This window comes from Ischnura elegans, chromosome 3 (assembly GCF_921293095.1).
Source record: "Ischnura elegans chromosome 3, ioIscEleg1.1, whole genome shotgun sequence".
Classification (NCBI taxonomy): domain Eukaryota; kingdom Metazoa; phylum Arthropoda; class Insecta; order Odonata; family Coenagrionidae; genus Ischnura; species Ischnura elegans.
The window spans coordinates 57,752,417-57,767,843 of NC_060248.1; the positions used below are offsets into that span (position 1 = coordinate 57,752,417).

The 15,427-nt window shown below is 37.5% G+C and overlaps 1 protein-coding gene across 1 annotated transcript in view; it reads right to left on the reverse strand.

Annotated features, from left to right (window-relative positions):
- The window catches only part of LOC124155848 (nose resistant to fluoxetine protein 6-like), a 36,699-nt gene extending 22,571 nt beyond the window's left edge, over positions 1-14,128 (reverse strand). Inside the window, exons 1-4 of the mRNA XM_046529998.1 lie at positions 13,962-14,128; positions 4,015-4,111; positions 2,655-2,825; positions 1,454-1,704 (exon numbers count right to left, since the gene is read on the reverse strand). Coding sequence (XP_046385954.1) covers positions 1,454-1,704; positions 2,655-2,825; positions 4,015-4,111; positions 13,962-13,976 — 534 coding nt within the window. The 5' untranslated portion in view covers positions 13,977-14,128. The remainder of the gene's footprint in view (positions 1-1,453; positions 1,705-2,654; positions 2,826-4,014; positions 4,112-13,961) is intronic.
- Between the last annotated feature and the right edge of the window lie 1,299 nt (positions 14,129-15,427).

Here is a 15,427-nt window from a genome sequence, read left to right on the forward strand (position 1 = left end):
TGAAATTTATTAATTATGTAAAAAATCTGTTTGACATTGCAAATTCGAACAATAAAAAACATTAGTTGTAAATGATTCTGTTCCAATTTAAACCATGCTCAAAAGCGCACCATTCTTCACCATTCTTCGCACCATTCTTCAAAGCGCACCATTCTTTTATGATAACTCCATATTTTTTGGGGAGTGATTTTAGGGGATTATAGTGTCTGAAATCCTCCCTTTTTGAAGAAGATTTGGGTATAAATTAAAATAAAACTGAAAATGAAATTGTTAGCTGTAGTGAGGATCACATCCTCCTCCCCTCAACCACAAAATAAAAAAATGAATTTACACCCCTGATATCATTTAACACTTTCGCGTCAGTAACTTTGAATTGTCATTATTTTCAGTGTTAAAACTACATTGGCGTGTTTTACGCTCACTCATAGCACCAGCTTGGTACCATCAAACGAGATGGGTAGTTGTCCGTGTTCTGTTGACGTTTTCTGATGCTCATAAAAATGGAAACCCAGAGAAAACATGAGTCAACTCGGATGCCGATTCACCTTGGTCGGCAGTTTTGCTCAAAGTATAATCAGTAAAATCAGAGTCGTACAGTACACTGTAGAGGAATATTGGTGCTTAGTTTCGTAAAATGTTCATAGAAGAAATTTGATGGTACTTAACACTATTTTCTGTCTCCGCCAGCGAGGAAATATAAATAAGAGCTCGTATTGTAGCGACACAGCAACTAAAATCAGTGGTAAATATTGAAACTCAATTTTTGTATTATTATGGGCCCTGGAAAGATAGATAAAAATAGATTTTAAGAAAGTCTTAAAGACACTATTTTCTTTGTCGCGAGTTATAAAACTGAAATAAATAATGCGAAAACAATTGGTTTCGTCGCCGTCAGCCAATCAGAGCCACCAGATCTATTATTAGATCCCGGATATTACCATTGCAATCTTGGTCCTATGCGCAGAAGCCGTTGAACGCTCTTACGTTATTTCCTCAGAGGTGCCCACTTTCCCCGCCGCAGCACTAGCGCCAAGTGACGTCATAATGAAGGATCCGTAGAAAAGGTACGTTTTGTCTACCGATGCCACCTATACCTTGAGCGGTGGTATCATTGCCAGTGGCGAAGCGAGGGGGTGGGGTTTGGGGGATAAAACCCCCCCCTAGAGCTCAGAGAATTTTTTAAGTTTGATCCATTCAACTTAAGCGGATTGATATTACTAACAGAATAGTGTAAGGATTAATAAAATATCCCTCAGAAAGCCGTAAAACTCCGCAATTTATTGACCTCGCACCTATCGCTTATCCTGGTGGGTATTCCATACCCCCACACACCCCGGTATTAGTTGCACCTAAACCCCCCCAGCCTTAATTCCTAGCTGCGCCCCTGTTCATCACAACTAGTTTTACCGAAAAGGCGGTTAGCAATCACGCGGAATGGCATGAAGGTACTCACATTGTCGAAGGTGCTCCTGACGGCCGAATGTGAGAGGGCATTGTCCAGGATGTCCTCTATCCTTCGTGACCTTTCACTCGTGCTTTTGTCGGCCTGCTCCACGAACACGTTGATGAGGCAGTATTGCCCCGATATGGACCCCTGGTGAGCGTCCCCCGGTCGATGGGCCTCAATGCACTCCTCGTAATCGCCGAATTGGTGGGTGTTCCCTCGGATGAGACCGGATGAGGGCTTCCCGGCCGAGTCGTACACTTGAGATAGGAAAATTGCATATATATTACCATGAAATTTATACGCCCTTTATAGAAATTTGATTATTAGGTGGTTTCTGTTTTTCACCAAAATGCTAAGCCTGGGATGAAATCTCGGCAGTATCAGGGGCTTGTTCAGTCATAATGCTGATGATGAATTCGATAACTTTTTGGTTTGTTTTTACGTACATTTAAAATTTATTAATGCACGATCGTTGGATCATATAAAAAGCCTCTTGGAAGAAGGAATGTAACTGACGAATTTTTAATAACCTATCACGTGGTTGATAATAATTACATTTACTTCGAAAACTTAAAGTAGCGTACATACTATGTTTTTCGTTAAATAATTACGTAGTGCCTTCACTAAAAAGTTTAGTTAAAAAGTAAGAATTTTAGTTAAATTTAGTTAAAAATGCTATGGAAGGCCTCATTCACAGTCTTATAAAATGTATAGTCCAGAAAATTACAGAACTAGCGATACAAGGTCTGTGAGGTCATGAATGGTGTCAATTAATGGGAGAGAAAATGTCACGTTCAGTTTTAAATCGGAGAAGGATCGTCGAGGAAAATTATTCATGAATTTTAAGGGAGAGATGAATGAATGTTGATAATACTCTTGGATAACCTTTTGAAGCAAAGAAATTGAATTATATATAATATTTTTCTCAGCAAACAAATATCACTTTCAGAAAATATTCCACGTCAACAATACAAAAATTATTATTTTATGGTTTCAAATAAATCATAGTGTGGTTTCACAAGAAAAAATGTTTTAACAGCAACACAACAAAGTATCCAATGTTAACAATACAAAAATGTTTCAAAATGTAGGAATATAAAACGGATAGCTAAAAAATGAGGCTTACAATTTTTGACTTCTGAGTGTTACTTGGGAGTCATGCAAACTAGCATTCCGGTTGAAACACTGGGTGAGTGACGAATCTTACTTTGTACCGCCCACATTTCCAGATCGGCGAGACCCTTGTGGAATACTTCGGTGTCCCTCCGGCAGGCTTCACTGGCATCTGGAGCGGCTTCGAAAGGTCGCGTGGTTAATAGGTGGAATTGCGTGAGTCTTGAGCTTATGTCTTTTGTAGAGCTGCTTCCGCACAAACCAGCTGCAGAGAAAGTTGACGAACTTAGTGAGGCAGAATATATACCATTGAGTGTACCATCGGATGATCCAGACAGAAAAAAATGGAAAGTTAAATGTAACATTATACCATGACAGTTATCTATAAAAGTATCAAATCTTATTCATGCGCCTTAATCAGTTTTCAACTACAGGGGCGCAGCCAGGAATTAAGGCTAGGCGTTTTAGGCGCAACTAATACAGGGGGGCTTGGGAGTATTGCATACCCGCCAGGGTAAGCGGGAGGCGCGGAGGCCTTCCGCCGGATTAAGATAAATGGTTCAAAATGTTGATTTTTGCGGCCTTATGAAGGATATTTTATTAATCCTCTCGCTATTCTATAAGCAATATTAATCTAATTAAGTAAAATAGATTTAACTTAAAAATTTCTGTGAGCTCTGGGGGGGGGGGTTATCCCCCAAAACCCCCCCTCGCTGCGCCATTGTGCAGCTGAATAATGTTTTTATTTCATTTTTACAGGGCAAATTCACCTCGTACATTCCGTACTCTTATTTTTATCGACTATAATTTCGACACGATATGCCATCATCTGGCCTTAAATCTTAAACTATTTTATTTCCTCGTATATGAGGCATGACTATAATATTATTTCTTGCGTTTACAATGTTAACTCGAAAGAATAAAGGCAATATTAAATTCTAAGTACTATAGATATTTATATACGAATTACTGAATGCTCAGTTTAAGCTTTAAATTATTTTCTAGTTCTTACGTAGAAAAGGTTGAAGGACACAACTTTTTATAAATATAAGAAAAGGAAATCAATGATTATATCATGTATAATATCTTGTGTTTTTAGCCCGTCACATTTACACTTTTATCTAATAGACTGTTCCTATTTGCGAGGCCAGACACGATTATAATTTATTTTCTAGCGTTCACAATTTTCATTGAAAGAAATAATAAGGGTGATATATTCCAAGTTAAATAGATATTTATATACGAATTACTGATTGCTCGATGAAGCTTAAAATTATTTTCTAGTCACTGTATTTCTGAAAAAAAGTCAAGGACATAACTTTTATATGAGACAAGGAAATCAATGCTTTTATCATGGGAATATCTTATGTTTGTGTTTTTGTGTCACATTCACACTTTTATCCCATAAACTGTTTCCTATTTGAAAGGCCATCATTGGTTTTTCTTGTCCTTACTTTGTGCTAGGCATGAAAGGGCGACCAGTTTGAATCCGAAGACAGCTGCTGCTTCCCAGCTTCCGAAAGGCCAGCCGCCGCTCCTCCGGTTTTCCTTCTGCAAAAGTAAAACGAAGGAAGTGAGTTTGCTTCCGCACAGTATGCTGATTTGAGAATGTTTATGCTATTCGAGTTGCATTGCAGCACCCAGTAAAACAACTCTTTTCATCTTAAGATTGTTCGCCAAGGGCCCTTCACGTAAATTAAAAACTATTCGATCGTCAAAGTTGAACTTGTGTAGTAAATCAAATATTCTGTCAGAAATTGATTAAACTTTTATTGAAAAGGTTGGGTTCAATCCTCCTCTATGTCCACATAACATCTATTTCGGATTTGTAGATATCTGTTTCATCCTGCGATTTCTTCATAATTTTGCACATTAATGTTTTTATAACTTATTGATACTATGTAAATATGTTTGGTGAAAAAGTCATGAGTGGTTGGATGAAATTTTATGTGTACACATATGTCAAGCATTTATTACCCTATAAAAAATCCGAACTGGCATTGGCTCACTAACTCTTTTCCCGTATGTTTATTTATAACTGTAAGTTTTCGTTTACATTATATCACTTTCTTTCCCTCAATGGTTCATTTTCATTACATTTACAACAGATGGCAAGGAGAATAAGTAAATTTGGACAATAAATATTTAATATTAATGTATAAAATTTTATTTTACCACTAATGACTTTTTCGCCAAACATGTTTACTAAAAATTACGGGTCGCTCGTGAATATTGCGTTTTAAAATTCGCAAATTCGCGGCCGGGCCACGATAATTCAAATTAAGTGTATATTTGGAAGCTCATGGAGGCTGCAGCCTGCTGGGAATGTTATTACCATCAAAATCGTTTTCGTGCTTCTTTTTACTGCCTACGTTATTTTGTTACAACAATTCAATATCTATAAGTTATAAAAATATAAATGTGTATGCTACATAAAAATTTGTCAATCAATCTAAACTCACTCACACAGAGACTCAACCCGAAGGCTGGTTTGGAATGGTAAAGGTTAGAGCTCATCCCAGATAAAGCCGTGCGTGAATGGATATTTCACACATTCAGGGTAGGAGGGTTTCTTTCCCTGGGCTACCGTACATTTCGACGGTTTATTTCATCATCACTCGGTATTTGAACCCGCGACCCTTAGATCGGAGGCCATCGGTCTACCCTATAAGATAGTATGCTCCCATCTCAATGGTAACGTAAGACAGTTGTCCATACAACATCTATTTCAGGTTTTTGGACATCTGTTTCATCTTGCGTTTCCTTCATAATTTTGCACATTAATGTTTTTATAACTTATAGATACTATCATAGAGTAAGTACTTACTCTATGATACTATGTATATATGTTTGGTGAAAAAGTCATGAATGGTTGAATGAAATGTTATGCATATACATATGTTAAGCATTTATTACACAAAGTTACATATTCTTCTCGCCATCTGTTAAGAATGCTATAAACATAAACCGTTGAAAAATAGCAAGAAAACTGGCTATGGGGTAAGAAAACTTGCGATTCGATGATCTCCGATGATAGAGAGTTTTGCTTATGCTTTTACTTCTCTATATTCAGACTTTGGCATATTTAAGGAGCTTATTTTTACATTGTAGTTTATTAATCATGGTCGGAATTATGATTTATTTGTCCTAAATCAAGATTCGGAGTTTGTCTTGGATAATTACTCGAGTTATAGAAGAATTTTATCCATAGATTTTATCCATAAGAATCATTCTTATTTAGAGTAGAAGTATGAATTTCTGTTCTTAAGTGTGACTGGAGATGCGTATAAATTTAGTTTCCTTAGCCTTCAGTTGAAAATTCCTTTAGTGGCTGAAATTTCATCGCAACTTTCAATAATTTTGGTTTTAGCGAAAACTTGGTTGAGCTAATTGGTTTGTAAAAGCGAAATTTCTTTCATTTTACTAGCCTTTTCTCCCGATGAAATAATTTTTGATGGTTTTTCGTGAATATTGCATAGCGTTTTGTCGGGTAGATGACTAAAAGTTGTGATATTAGTTTGTAAAAATGACTGTAAATTAGTCTTTGAATTGTCTCTTCTTATAAGATAAATAAAATCGAACATATAGTGCAGATCGGTCTTGAGTCTTGCGTAGTGTTTTTATTGGACTCGATATTTTGATTTTTTCTATAGGACGGTATCTAACTTTTTTTATCGGACAACAAAGTATCGCAAATGTATATCGCCCATATATTCCAGGTCCTCAATGTGTCCCGCCTTATTTTTTATTTATTTATTTCCACATCACCGAAAAAAGCTCTATATGACCTTTTAAATCGGGGTTATTAACATGTTAACAGTTTAACGTACACAAACAATTTGTATGTATTTATTATTATTTGCGATTATTTACGTGCGAACCGTGTTCGACGTCCTGAGTCAACGTACTCAGCATCTGCCGAACTCGGGATTATTCCGTTTCGCTTTGGGGTCGCCGCGTCGGCGACTATAAGATGCATCCCCGCTGTGACGTCATTCCTAAGCGCAAGGGGGCGTCCATTTATTACGTGAGGTGATTTTGGCAATGTTTGGAACCCCCCTTTCCTCTTAGTGAGATATCATGAGATTTGGCTCGACACTCTCCCTCTAATCTCACGTGAGATAGCTCAAAATGCGTGTTTCGAAGTGTAAACACGTTAATCTATGCTTCATTGCGCTGAATTTACTAAAAAAAAACACTTATTAAATATTTTTACGTCAGATGAGTTAAGACTAGTACTTAAAATTACTGAGATCTAGTCTAGAGACGTATTCTAGAATCGCATTTCACACTGTTTCTTGTGAAAAAAAATTACGTAATATGTACTTGCAAGGACAACCCCCGCCACCGCGTGAGATGGGGTGAGAATCAGCTTTACCCAAGGGCGTAACCAGGATCAAAACTAGAGGAGGGGAAGCTGTGGTCGTTCAAGTTGTAGCACAGAAAAGGTTACGGAGATCAAAATTTAAAGAAAATTATAACCGCACTTCATTGGTTTTTAAAAATTGTTTGCTCAAATATAAAATATTTTTATTTTAATTACATTTTTTGTACTAATATTACTTTTCTTGGATATAAGACCATTTTTTCAAAAATTTCTTTTTAAAATAAATTTACATTTGCTTCTAGGGGGGGAGGGCAGCCGCCCCCCGGTGCCCCCCGCTGGGTACGCCCATGGCTTGACCCATTACCCGCCTAATCGCCTCACGTAATTAATGGATGGCCCCCAACGGCCCTGCGACTAGTGAATAGATTCTGAGGATTGTTGAAATGAAGGATTGCAACGTGGTACAAGACACCACTGGAGTCTCGCATCCCTCTGGTGAGCGCATTAGTAATGGACTGATTTATCGAAAGCTCGCGAGAAAATCTCTAGCAACGGTTGCGGTGAAAGGGAAGCCGGTGTGGGGGTACGCAATGTAGGTCAATGAATTCCACCTGTTTGCGACGTCGAGTGCGTGGGAAATATACGCTACGGGAAGCGGAAGGAAGGAAATAAAACTAGCGGATGTTAAACTGCTACACATGCTACTGCCGCCTATGGTGGAACGAGCCACGTGAAATCCCTTATAGCGGCGGAGGAAAAGAAACGTTTTGATGCGGAAATCGTGAATTATTCAGAGCTGTTGTTGTTGTTTCTAGTGTAACGCAGTGGCGTAACTATGGGGGGCCGAGGGGGATATATCCCCCTAAATCCTCAGAGAAATAAAAAAATATTTAAAGCAATGGTCTAGTTTGAAAATATAATAACTGCATCTGCTGATAAGTACCATAATGATGTAAAATGTATTTTCAGGCATGTCATTTTTCAAACATTTTCCCGGGCCCCCCTGTTGCCTGTGGGGGTCGACCCCCATGCCCTTCAGGACCCCACAAACCCCTCTCCCCTAAGCATAGTCCTTGTTACTTCACTGAGTGTACGTTTTTGAGGAAACAGAACAAAATAAAAGATTCAATGCTTAATTATTAAAAAAGGAACGTAATTTATTATTTTTTGTATATGATTTCTGCGGGAATTTTAAAAAGCGGTATTTCTCTTGAGGAGTTAGTTCAGTGGTCCACTTAGCCGCTGACTTAAGAGTCCCGGCTTCCAATCCGGCTGAAACCTTTGTATACCTTCTGGCACGGCTCTTGTTAGTGCGAGTTGAATAAGGAGAAGGAATTAGCCCCGCTACCCTGAATTTGTGAAACTTGAATACCTTTTACTTATTTCTAGGTAAGATAAACCCTCTCCTATCTTTGGGAAAATGATAGAGAAAAAATAATTAAATGCTGTATTTTAATCACACCGCTCAGTTTTCAACCATGGAATAGCTCTGAAAAATCATTGCTTTGTGGCGATAATTTCCTATACATTCCGGTTAAATTGGCAAAAAATTGCCTCTTGAAAGCCTAAGACCTTTAATTGCTTTTTTAGAGGAACAACTAATTGCGGTACATACGTCGATGCTTCGTTAGGATCGCATAAATAGATCAATAATCGTCTAGTGTCTTTTCATGTGAACTAATTATTGAATTGAATTATTGAATATTCTTAATACTATTCGTGAAAGTCCATTTCATGGAAAAATTCTTTGTGCCTGTTATGTTCGTGTCTTTTATCTTCATGTATCTTGTTTGCATGTCTTTTAGCTGCTTAATTTGTTGTATCCCTGCGTAAGCTATATCAGTTTCGCTGGCGGCTCATCCTTATTTTTATTTCTTTACGCACTCGATTTCACTTGCGTAACCTTCAACTTTAACGAGGCCAAGTTCTTGGGGACTTGCTATCCGCACGACCTTGAGACGCCAATTACGCGTATCCATTCAAGGGATAGTGGAACTACTTTTATGGCATTTTGCGTCCGTGCAGCCGAACGGCGAAACTCCGTCGCTCCGCGAACCTCGCTGCATTCCGCGCGGCTGGTTTGAGATGATTCCATTTCCTTCCGCTTTTTTATTTATCTCTCTACTTCCTGTGTTCGTTTGTCTATTAAATGGAGGACACCACTTGTATTTCCTTGAAGTTTTTTTTTATAGTTCAGGGAGTTAATAAAAATTAATTGCTCCACGAAACGTGAGTGCGGAAAATACATAATTTCGTGCTGTTTGATATTTCACGCATATTACTTTACTCGCATATTTTTTAATTTTTCCAAATTCATCACAATGTTTTTTTTTTAGTTCATATGAATTTACTTTTATATATGCTCAAAATATGTTGTTTTTCCGAGTTACTTATGCGCTTTTGAAGAGCAATATCGGAAAATATGATATTGGAATGAGAATTGTTTTAAAGATGTCATTTAGTAGTGACTGATATTTTATTTCTCTGGAATATGTGGAAACTGTAAATTTGATACAACCACTATAAATCAAGACAGCTAGAATGAGGTATTCAACTGTTAACTTCATGTTTAACTTCATATTATCGGTGCCAGCCAAGTGAACTGCGATATTGACTAAAACATTTCAAATAGGTATGTTTTTCAATGCGTATCAATACTTCCTACATATTTTCTGAATGAGAGAATATCATTTCGAGTTCGCCTAAATAAATACTTCATAGAACTTAGTATAGGTAAGTATTAGTGTTGGACCTAAAAATATATCTGTCACTGATGTGTAGAGTGATAGCTAGTTATTTTCTAATGAAGCTACTAATAACAACATATTTGCTATATCTCGTGTTTATTTTGAGATACTACACGCGTCATGTTTTGTATTTATAGAGAAGGATAATTATCATTTGCTTCGGCGAAATTAATTTCCCGGTGAGTGCTTTTTGATGAAATTTAAGTTGCCTGAAAGTAAAGGTGGTGGAATAAGGATGGGAAGTTATTATTGAATGAAATGTATTCCGCCGAAGTCATTGGGTAATAGCTTTGCGATAACTTTAAAGTGCTTTGTGCATTAACTTCTAATTAGAATTCCGTTGATGGGCAAAATTTTTCCATGAAATTGATCGATGTGGCAATTTTTATAGCAACTCATGGATAACGTCCACATATAGAATTATTTTACTTTTCCTTTTTAGTGAGAAGCTGGAAAACTTGTTAATTACTACCTTATTAAAAATGTGGTAAAAACATACAATAATAGCTGTTTAAAAAATGACTTTTGGTCTGTGCTCATTGTATCTGTGGAAAATATACATGACCTATAGTCATGATATTATCTTGCACTGTATGAAAAATTTTTGGAGTAAAAAGAAACATTATATCATGAGAATGAGATGCTTTCACGAGGTTTAAATATATTTTTCCTGACTCTTAACAATTTGAAGTTTTTTAAGTAGAATTTTCTACATCACACGAACCATTGAATGTTTATGAAGTGATACTCGTATATTAATAAGTGGAGGCCCAAAACAGATAGAGATTGAACCGTTCACTATTCCACCATTCTTGAAGCTGATTATTTGAATTTTGGAGGAAGAGATTGAAAATAACCGGAAAGAAGAGCAGGGAGACCTGAATGATAGAGGTATCTACACGATCTGCATACCTCACATTCAATTCTGCATTAGAATTAACCCCTTTCACTTTAATTTCTTTTCTGAATATCATGCTCCTATCCCCCATTTATTTTTTCTGTGGTTCTATAAAAATGGAATTGTAGGTAATGAAATGGTATTTTGTATTTTTTTAATGAGCTTATAACAGTGAAATTAAAAGTGATTATCATTTCATATTGTTCACGAACAAGCCCCCTTCTCGTCAGAACATCGAGAACTATGCTCCAGCTATTGCTACTCCTATAAAATCACCTTATTCCTTCCAATGCATCGCGTTTCGTGAAATATGAATTCTTTATGCCTATTATAGATGTTTTAACATTGCTAAACTTTCAAAATATTTGTATCGTTACACTACACAGAAAAATAAGATTTGATCAAAACTATCAAACTGGTGTGATAGGGAGTATTTTTGTTAAATATACTTAAACTTTGATGCAAATTACTGAGCAATTGATTTATTTTACCAAACGCTCTTGATATATTTCATCAAAAATTTTGATATTTCATAATTTGGTCAATTTTACGAAGGAGTTTGGCAAAAATAACTTAATTAATTCAATACGATTCAGATAACTTTTATCGAAGTTATGACTAATTTTACTAAGGTGCTCGCTTATTTGGTAAAAATTATCAAACTCTACATTGTTATGAAAATTTAGTTTGATAGAATTTACTAAGTGTTTCGTAATCTATCGTCTTTCCTCTTTTGTTTATACCAATACACATTTGCAGTTGAAATATTCTTAATGCGGAAGAGATCTTCGATTTGTGTACTCATCATATCTTACAATCTGCGTCATTGTCCATTCTCAAAAGTATTAATGGAAAGATGAGAATGAGGACTGAGGAAGAAGCGAAATCCGTATGAAGAAATATTTTCCCATCGTTTAGGTCACCCATACGGACGTATCCTCACCATGTGAAGTCTGTCGCTGTTCTGCATTTCTCAGGTTAAATCGTGCGCCGCTATGGGTATATGTTAGGGGCTAGATAGAAGATGGGACTAGGGGTTAGATGGAGAATGGGACTTTCTAGTCCCAATATCGACCAATAGTTATGATTATTATTATTATGACTGCAAAGCGTCTAAAATTGACTTCAATCTTAGAAAAAAGTTCAGGTTTTATTTCGAAATATTTAACATTTTTTGATATGGAAAAGTAATCTCCTACGGCTTTAAAGTTATTGTAATATTTACAAAATCAAGGTTGTCCTAGATTGAATGTGGACTCTGGAAATTCCGCTGCATAAGCTGTGTAACTAGATATTTCGATAAGATGTAGGTGGCGTTAACGCTACGGCCATCAATTTCAGGTGTTTGTCGGATCGGAAGTCAATTTAAGGTGCACAGGCGACGGACGATTGGACGGACGGACGAACCCATGGCGACGCACGATTAAATATGAGAAATGCAATGCAGCGATTGATTTCACATGCTGAGGGTACATATTCACCACGTAGAAGTTTAGGGCTCACTTTCCCTGTTCTATATTATGATATGCTCTAAGGTTCGAAACGCGTATCATCGATCAAAGATTACTTACTAAGGGGATGTTCTTCAATAGTTTGAGATTGATTTCGGTAGGCAATGAAGCTTAATTCACGCTGATCACATTGGGCGAGTCCTTGGCTAATAATCAGTAAAAACCCTTAAGGACCGAAGAACGAACTATCAGGACTTAAATGTTCTTTCTCATCTTTTCAGCTGAATAAGTGAGTCCATTGTTAACTTTTTAATATTGATGGTCTGTGAGCCACAAATGCCGATATTTAATTATGCACTAAGAGTTATTGTACTGACTAGGCACGCGCTAAAACCTTGGAGTCCTAAGATAGAGAATATGTGACGTGTGAGATGATTTACACCCATTTTCACCATTGAAATGTAGATGCAAAGTTTTTGCAATGTAATTGCAATAAAAAATGTATTAGTTAACCATTTTATTGATAAAAATTTGGTGATATATTCATTGCGTTGGAAACGAACTCCGGAAAATCTCATGAAATCTCCCTTTGAGCAGTCAAAGTGAGATCTTTAAAAAAAAAATAAACTTTCATTTTCTTAAGTCTGCATGTTACAATTTATTTCGGAGAAATGGGTCTCATTCCAGGTCATTTTCAATTCTTCTAGCCTCTAATTTGTAAGAGACAATAGGATGATTCCATAATTAAGTAGCATAACATTGCGCATTTTCTTGATAGCGTCATGATTTATTTTCAGTTTAAACCAAAGGAAACGAATCACTGGTCACAGCGTGCAATTTTACGACGGTATAAAGTGCATAAATACATTATGGATAGATGTGTTTAGTTCTTCGGCTCTCGGTTCCGCTTAGGTTTTGAGGTTACGGCCGGAATCTTAGCCGAAGCCAAGAAGAATAGGAAACTGAGATAATATGCGCAATCGAGTACATAATACGTAACATAATTGAGGATTGACTCTGCGGAACTGATTACTGGTGAGGTGACTCAATAAATTATAATGGATAATTTTCATAATACTGTCACGAAAATCATCAATTACATTTGAAAACTAAGCATGGTCTTCTTAGCTCTGGTTCTGATTCCGGCATTAAACTCTAGAACCGGTGGAATGGAGAGTCGAAGAACCGAACAGATCATCCCTCTTATAATTATGCACTTTAAACTGTCGCACAACTTCACGCTGTAATCAGTGGTTCGCTGGCTTTTGTTGAACATACAAATAAGTCATGAAGCCTAAAAGAAAATGCGGGATGATGCACTGCTTAATTATGGCATCAATTAATGTGCTATTATCTCTAACGAAGTAAAAATTAAACATTTGATTCAGAACTTGGTTCGAGAATGATACCAGTAGCCGAGCCGGAATCAGAACCGATTAAAAAAAATGACCTTATCATTACTCACTGTTTTGATTGAATACATTGCACTCACTCGACATTGGGGTTGGTTTAGGTAGACGAGCTTAAACCATTATAACAATGTTGTTTATAAGTATAAGCAAAAATTTATACGATTTTAGCTCTATTCAGGAAAGATTTAAACCACACGTTATTTTTTGCTGTAAATTTTAATGCTAAAATATGTAAATAGCGCAATAATTATGATTGAGTGGAAATTTTTCACAATTTTAAAGTAAGAAGTCTTGAAATTTCATTTCTCCCCGAAGCAGCCCTGGGATGGAGAGGGTTAAAGCACACTCCAGCTCAAACTTCGCCACTGGCCTGAGAATATCACAAATTCAGGGTAGCGGGGCCAGTCCCTTTTCTTGGGCCACCTCGGGTATATTATTTGGGAGCGTCCGAAGGCCACACCCGGAATCCTATGGTCAGCAGCCGAGTGCTCCATCCTCTACGCTACCACGCTCCAGTAATCCATCGAACGCACTGCAAAAATCGCGGGTTGTAAAGGAAAACTCACCATAATGCGGTGCATTGGCAGCGACGGGCTAAAAATCTTCCGCGGAAGCTCCGTCTCCTCTTTATCTCCACTCTCGCTTGGTCCTTAAGTGGGTCTTTTGATTCACTCCGGATCGGCCCCTGTGCTACCTCCTTGGTAATGTCAATCTTGCACTGACTGAAACCCTTTGCGACCGCCTCCTTCGTTTTTCTTAGATTGACCCGAGGCCACACCACGTTCTCTCTCTCCTCCCCCTCTCCTCACCCTCCCCCTCCCCGCAATCTCTCCCACCCTCTCCACCCCACTAGTCTGTCGTACAGTCATGAGACGCGAGTCCACATCACCTCCGTTCAGTCGGATACCCTTCGTTCCGTGACCCTCAGGAGAAGGAGTTAGCGGATAAATTCTCCACTGTTAGCCACCCTCCCACATCATTGCCTCTCCCCCCTCCCTCCCTTGTCGCTCTCCTCCTAGGTATTTCTACTCCAAAAGGCCGTTGTGATACGATTATTTATACATATTCATTTACGTTCATGTGTACATAAAAGCGTTCTTGGTGTTCACCGGAGCGTAACGGGGCATGTGAGCCTATGAATCTTGTTCCGAGGCCGGTAGCAAAAAAAATTTATTGACAGGGATTTTCTGGACTAGAAAATGTATTTTGGGGGGTTCACATGGAGTGGACGAAGCCAAGACTATATCTTCCAATCATTTGGGGGGGAGGGAGGGGGGGTTGAACTCTTTCAACCTCCTCTCTTCCGCTCGCTTCGGCCTTACCGCTTAATGAGCATGATTAACGAAGCAATGACAGTCATTGACGAAGTAATGTTAAATGATGTTTGGAAAGGTGTTTGTCGTTCGGAAATTTGTCGTGTGACTAAGGCTGCAAACATTGAAATTTATTAATTAAAAAACTGTTTGGGATGATAAATTCGAAAAATAAAAGAAACATTAAGTGTAATTAATTATGTTTTCATTTAAACCATGTTCCAAAACGCACCTCCGCGTTTCACGTATTTCGAATAAATTCAACCAATTCAGGCGAGATAAAGTGGAAATTCGACACATTGATATAAAAGGTAATTGTACTTTCCCACTATAATTATAGAAAAATGCAACTACATTTTATTTCAACGGAATACTGTTAACCCCTCCACAATTGAATCCAATGAAATTGTGCTCCTCGCCATCTTGAGGAGGACCTCTGGAGTTGCGCACCATTTAAGTGCATGAAAAATCGAACCACGTAACCCGGAAGCAGATATAAGAAATATATCGAAACGTAGTCAAAACATTTTGCATATCATTCTCAGACCTTCACCCCAAGACGTTATTTATCATTATAATGTAGCGTTTGGATAGTCAGTAATTTAGTGAGTCGTTAACTGTCGGAAGGGGTAGTCGAATACAATCTTACCCAATCCGGGTCCTGTCATGCCTTGAAAAGTATTTAAATTTAAAGAAAAGCAAATTAGGGACATAGTAAT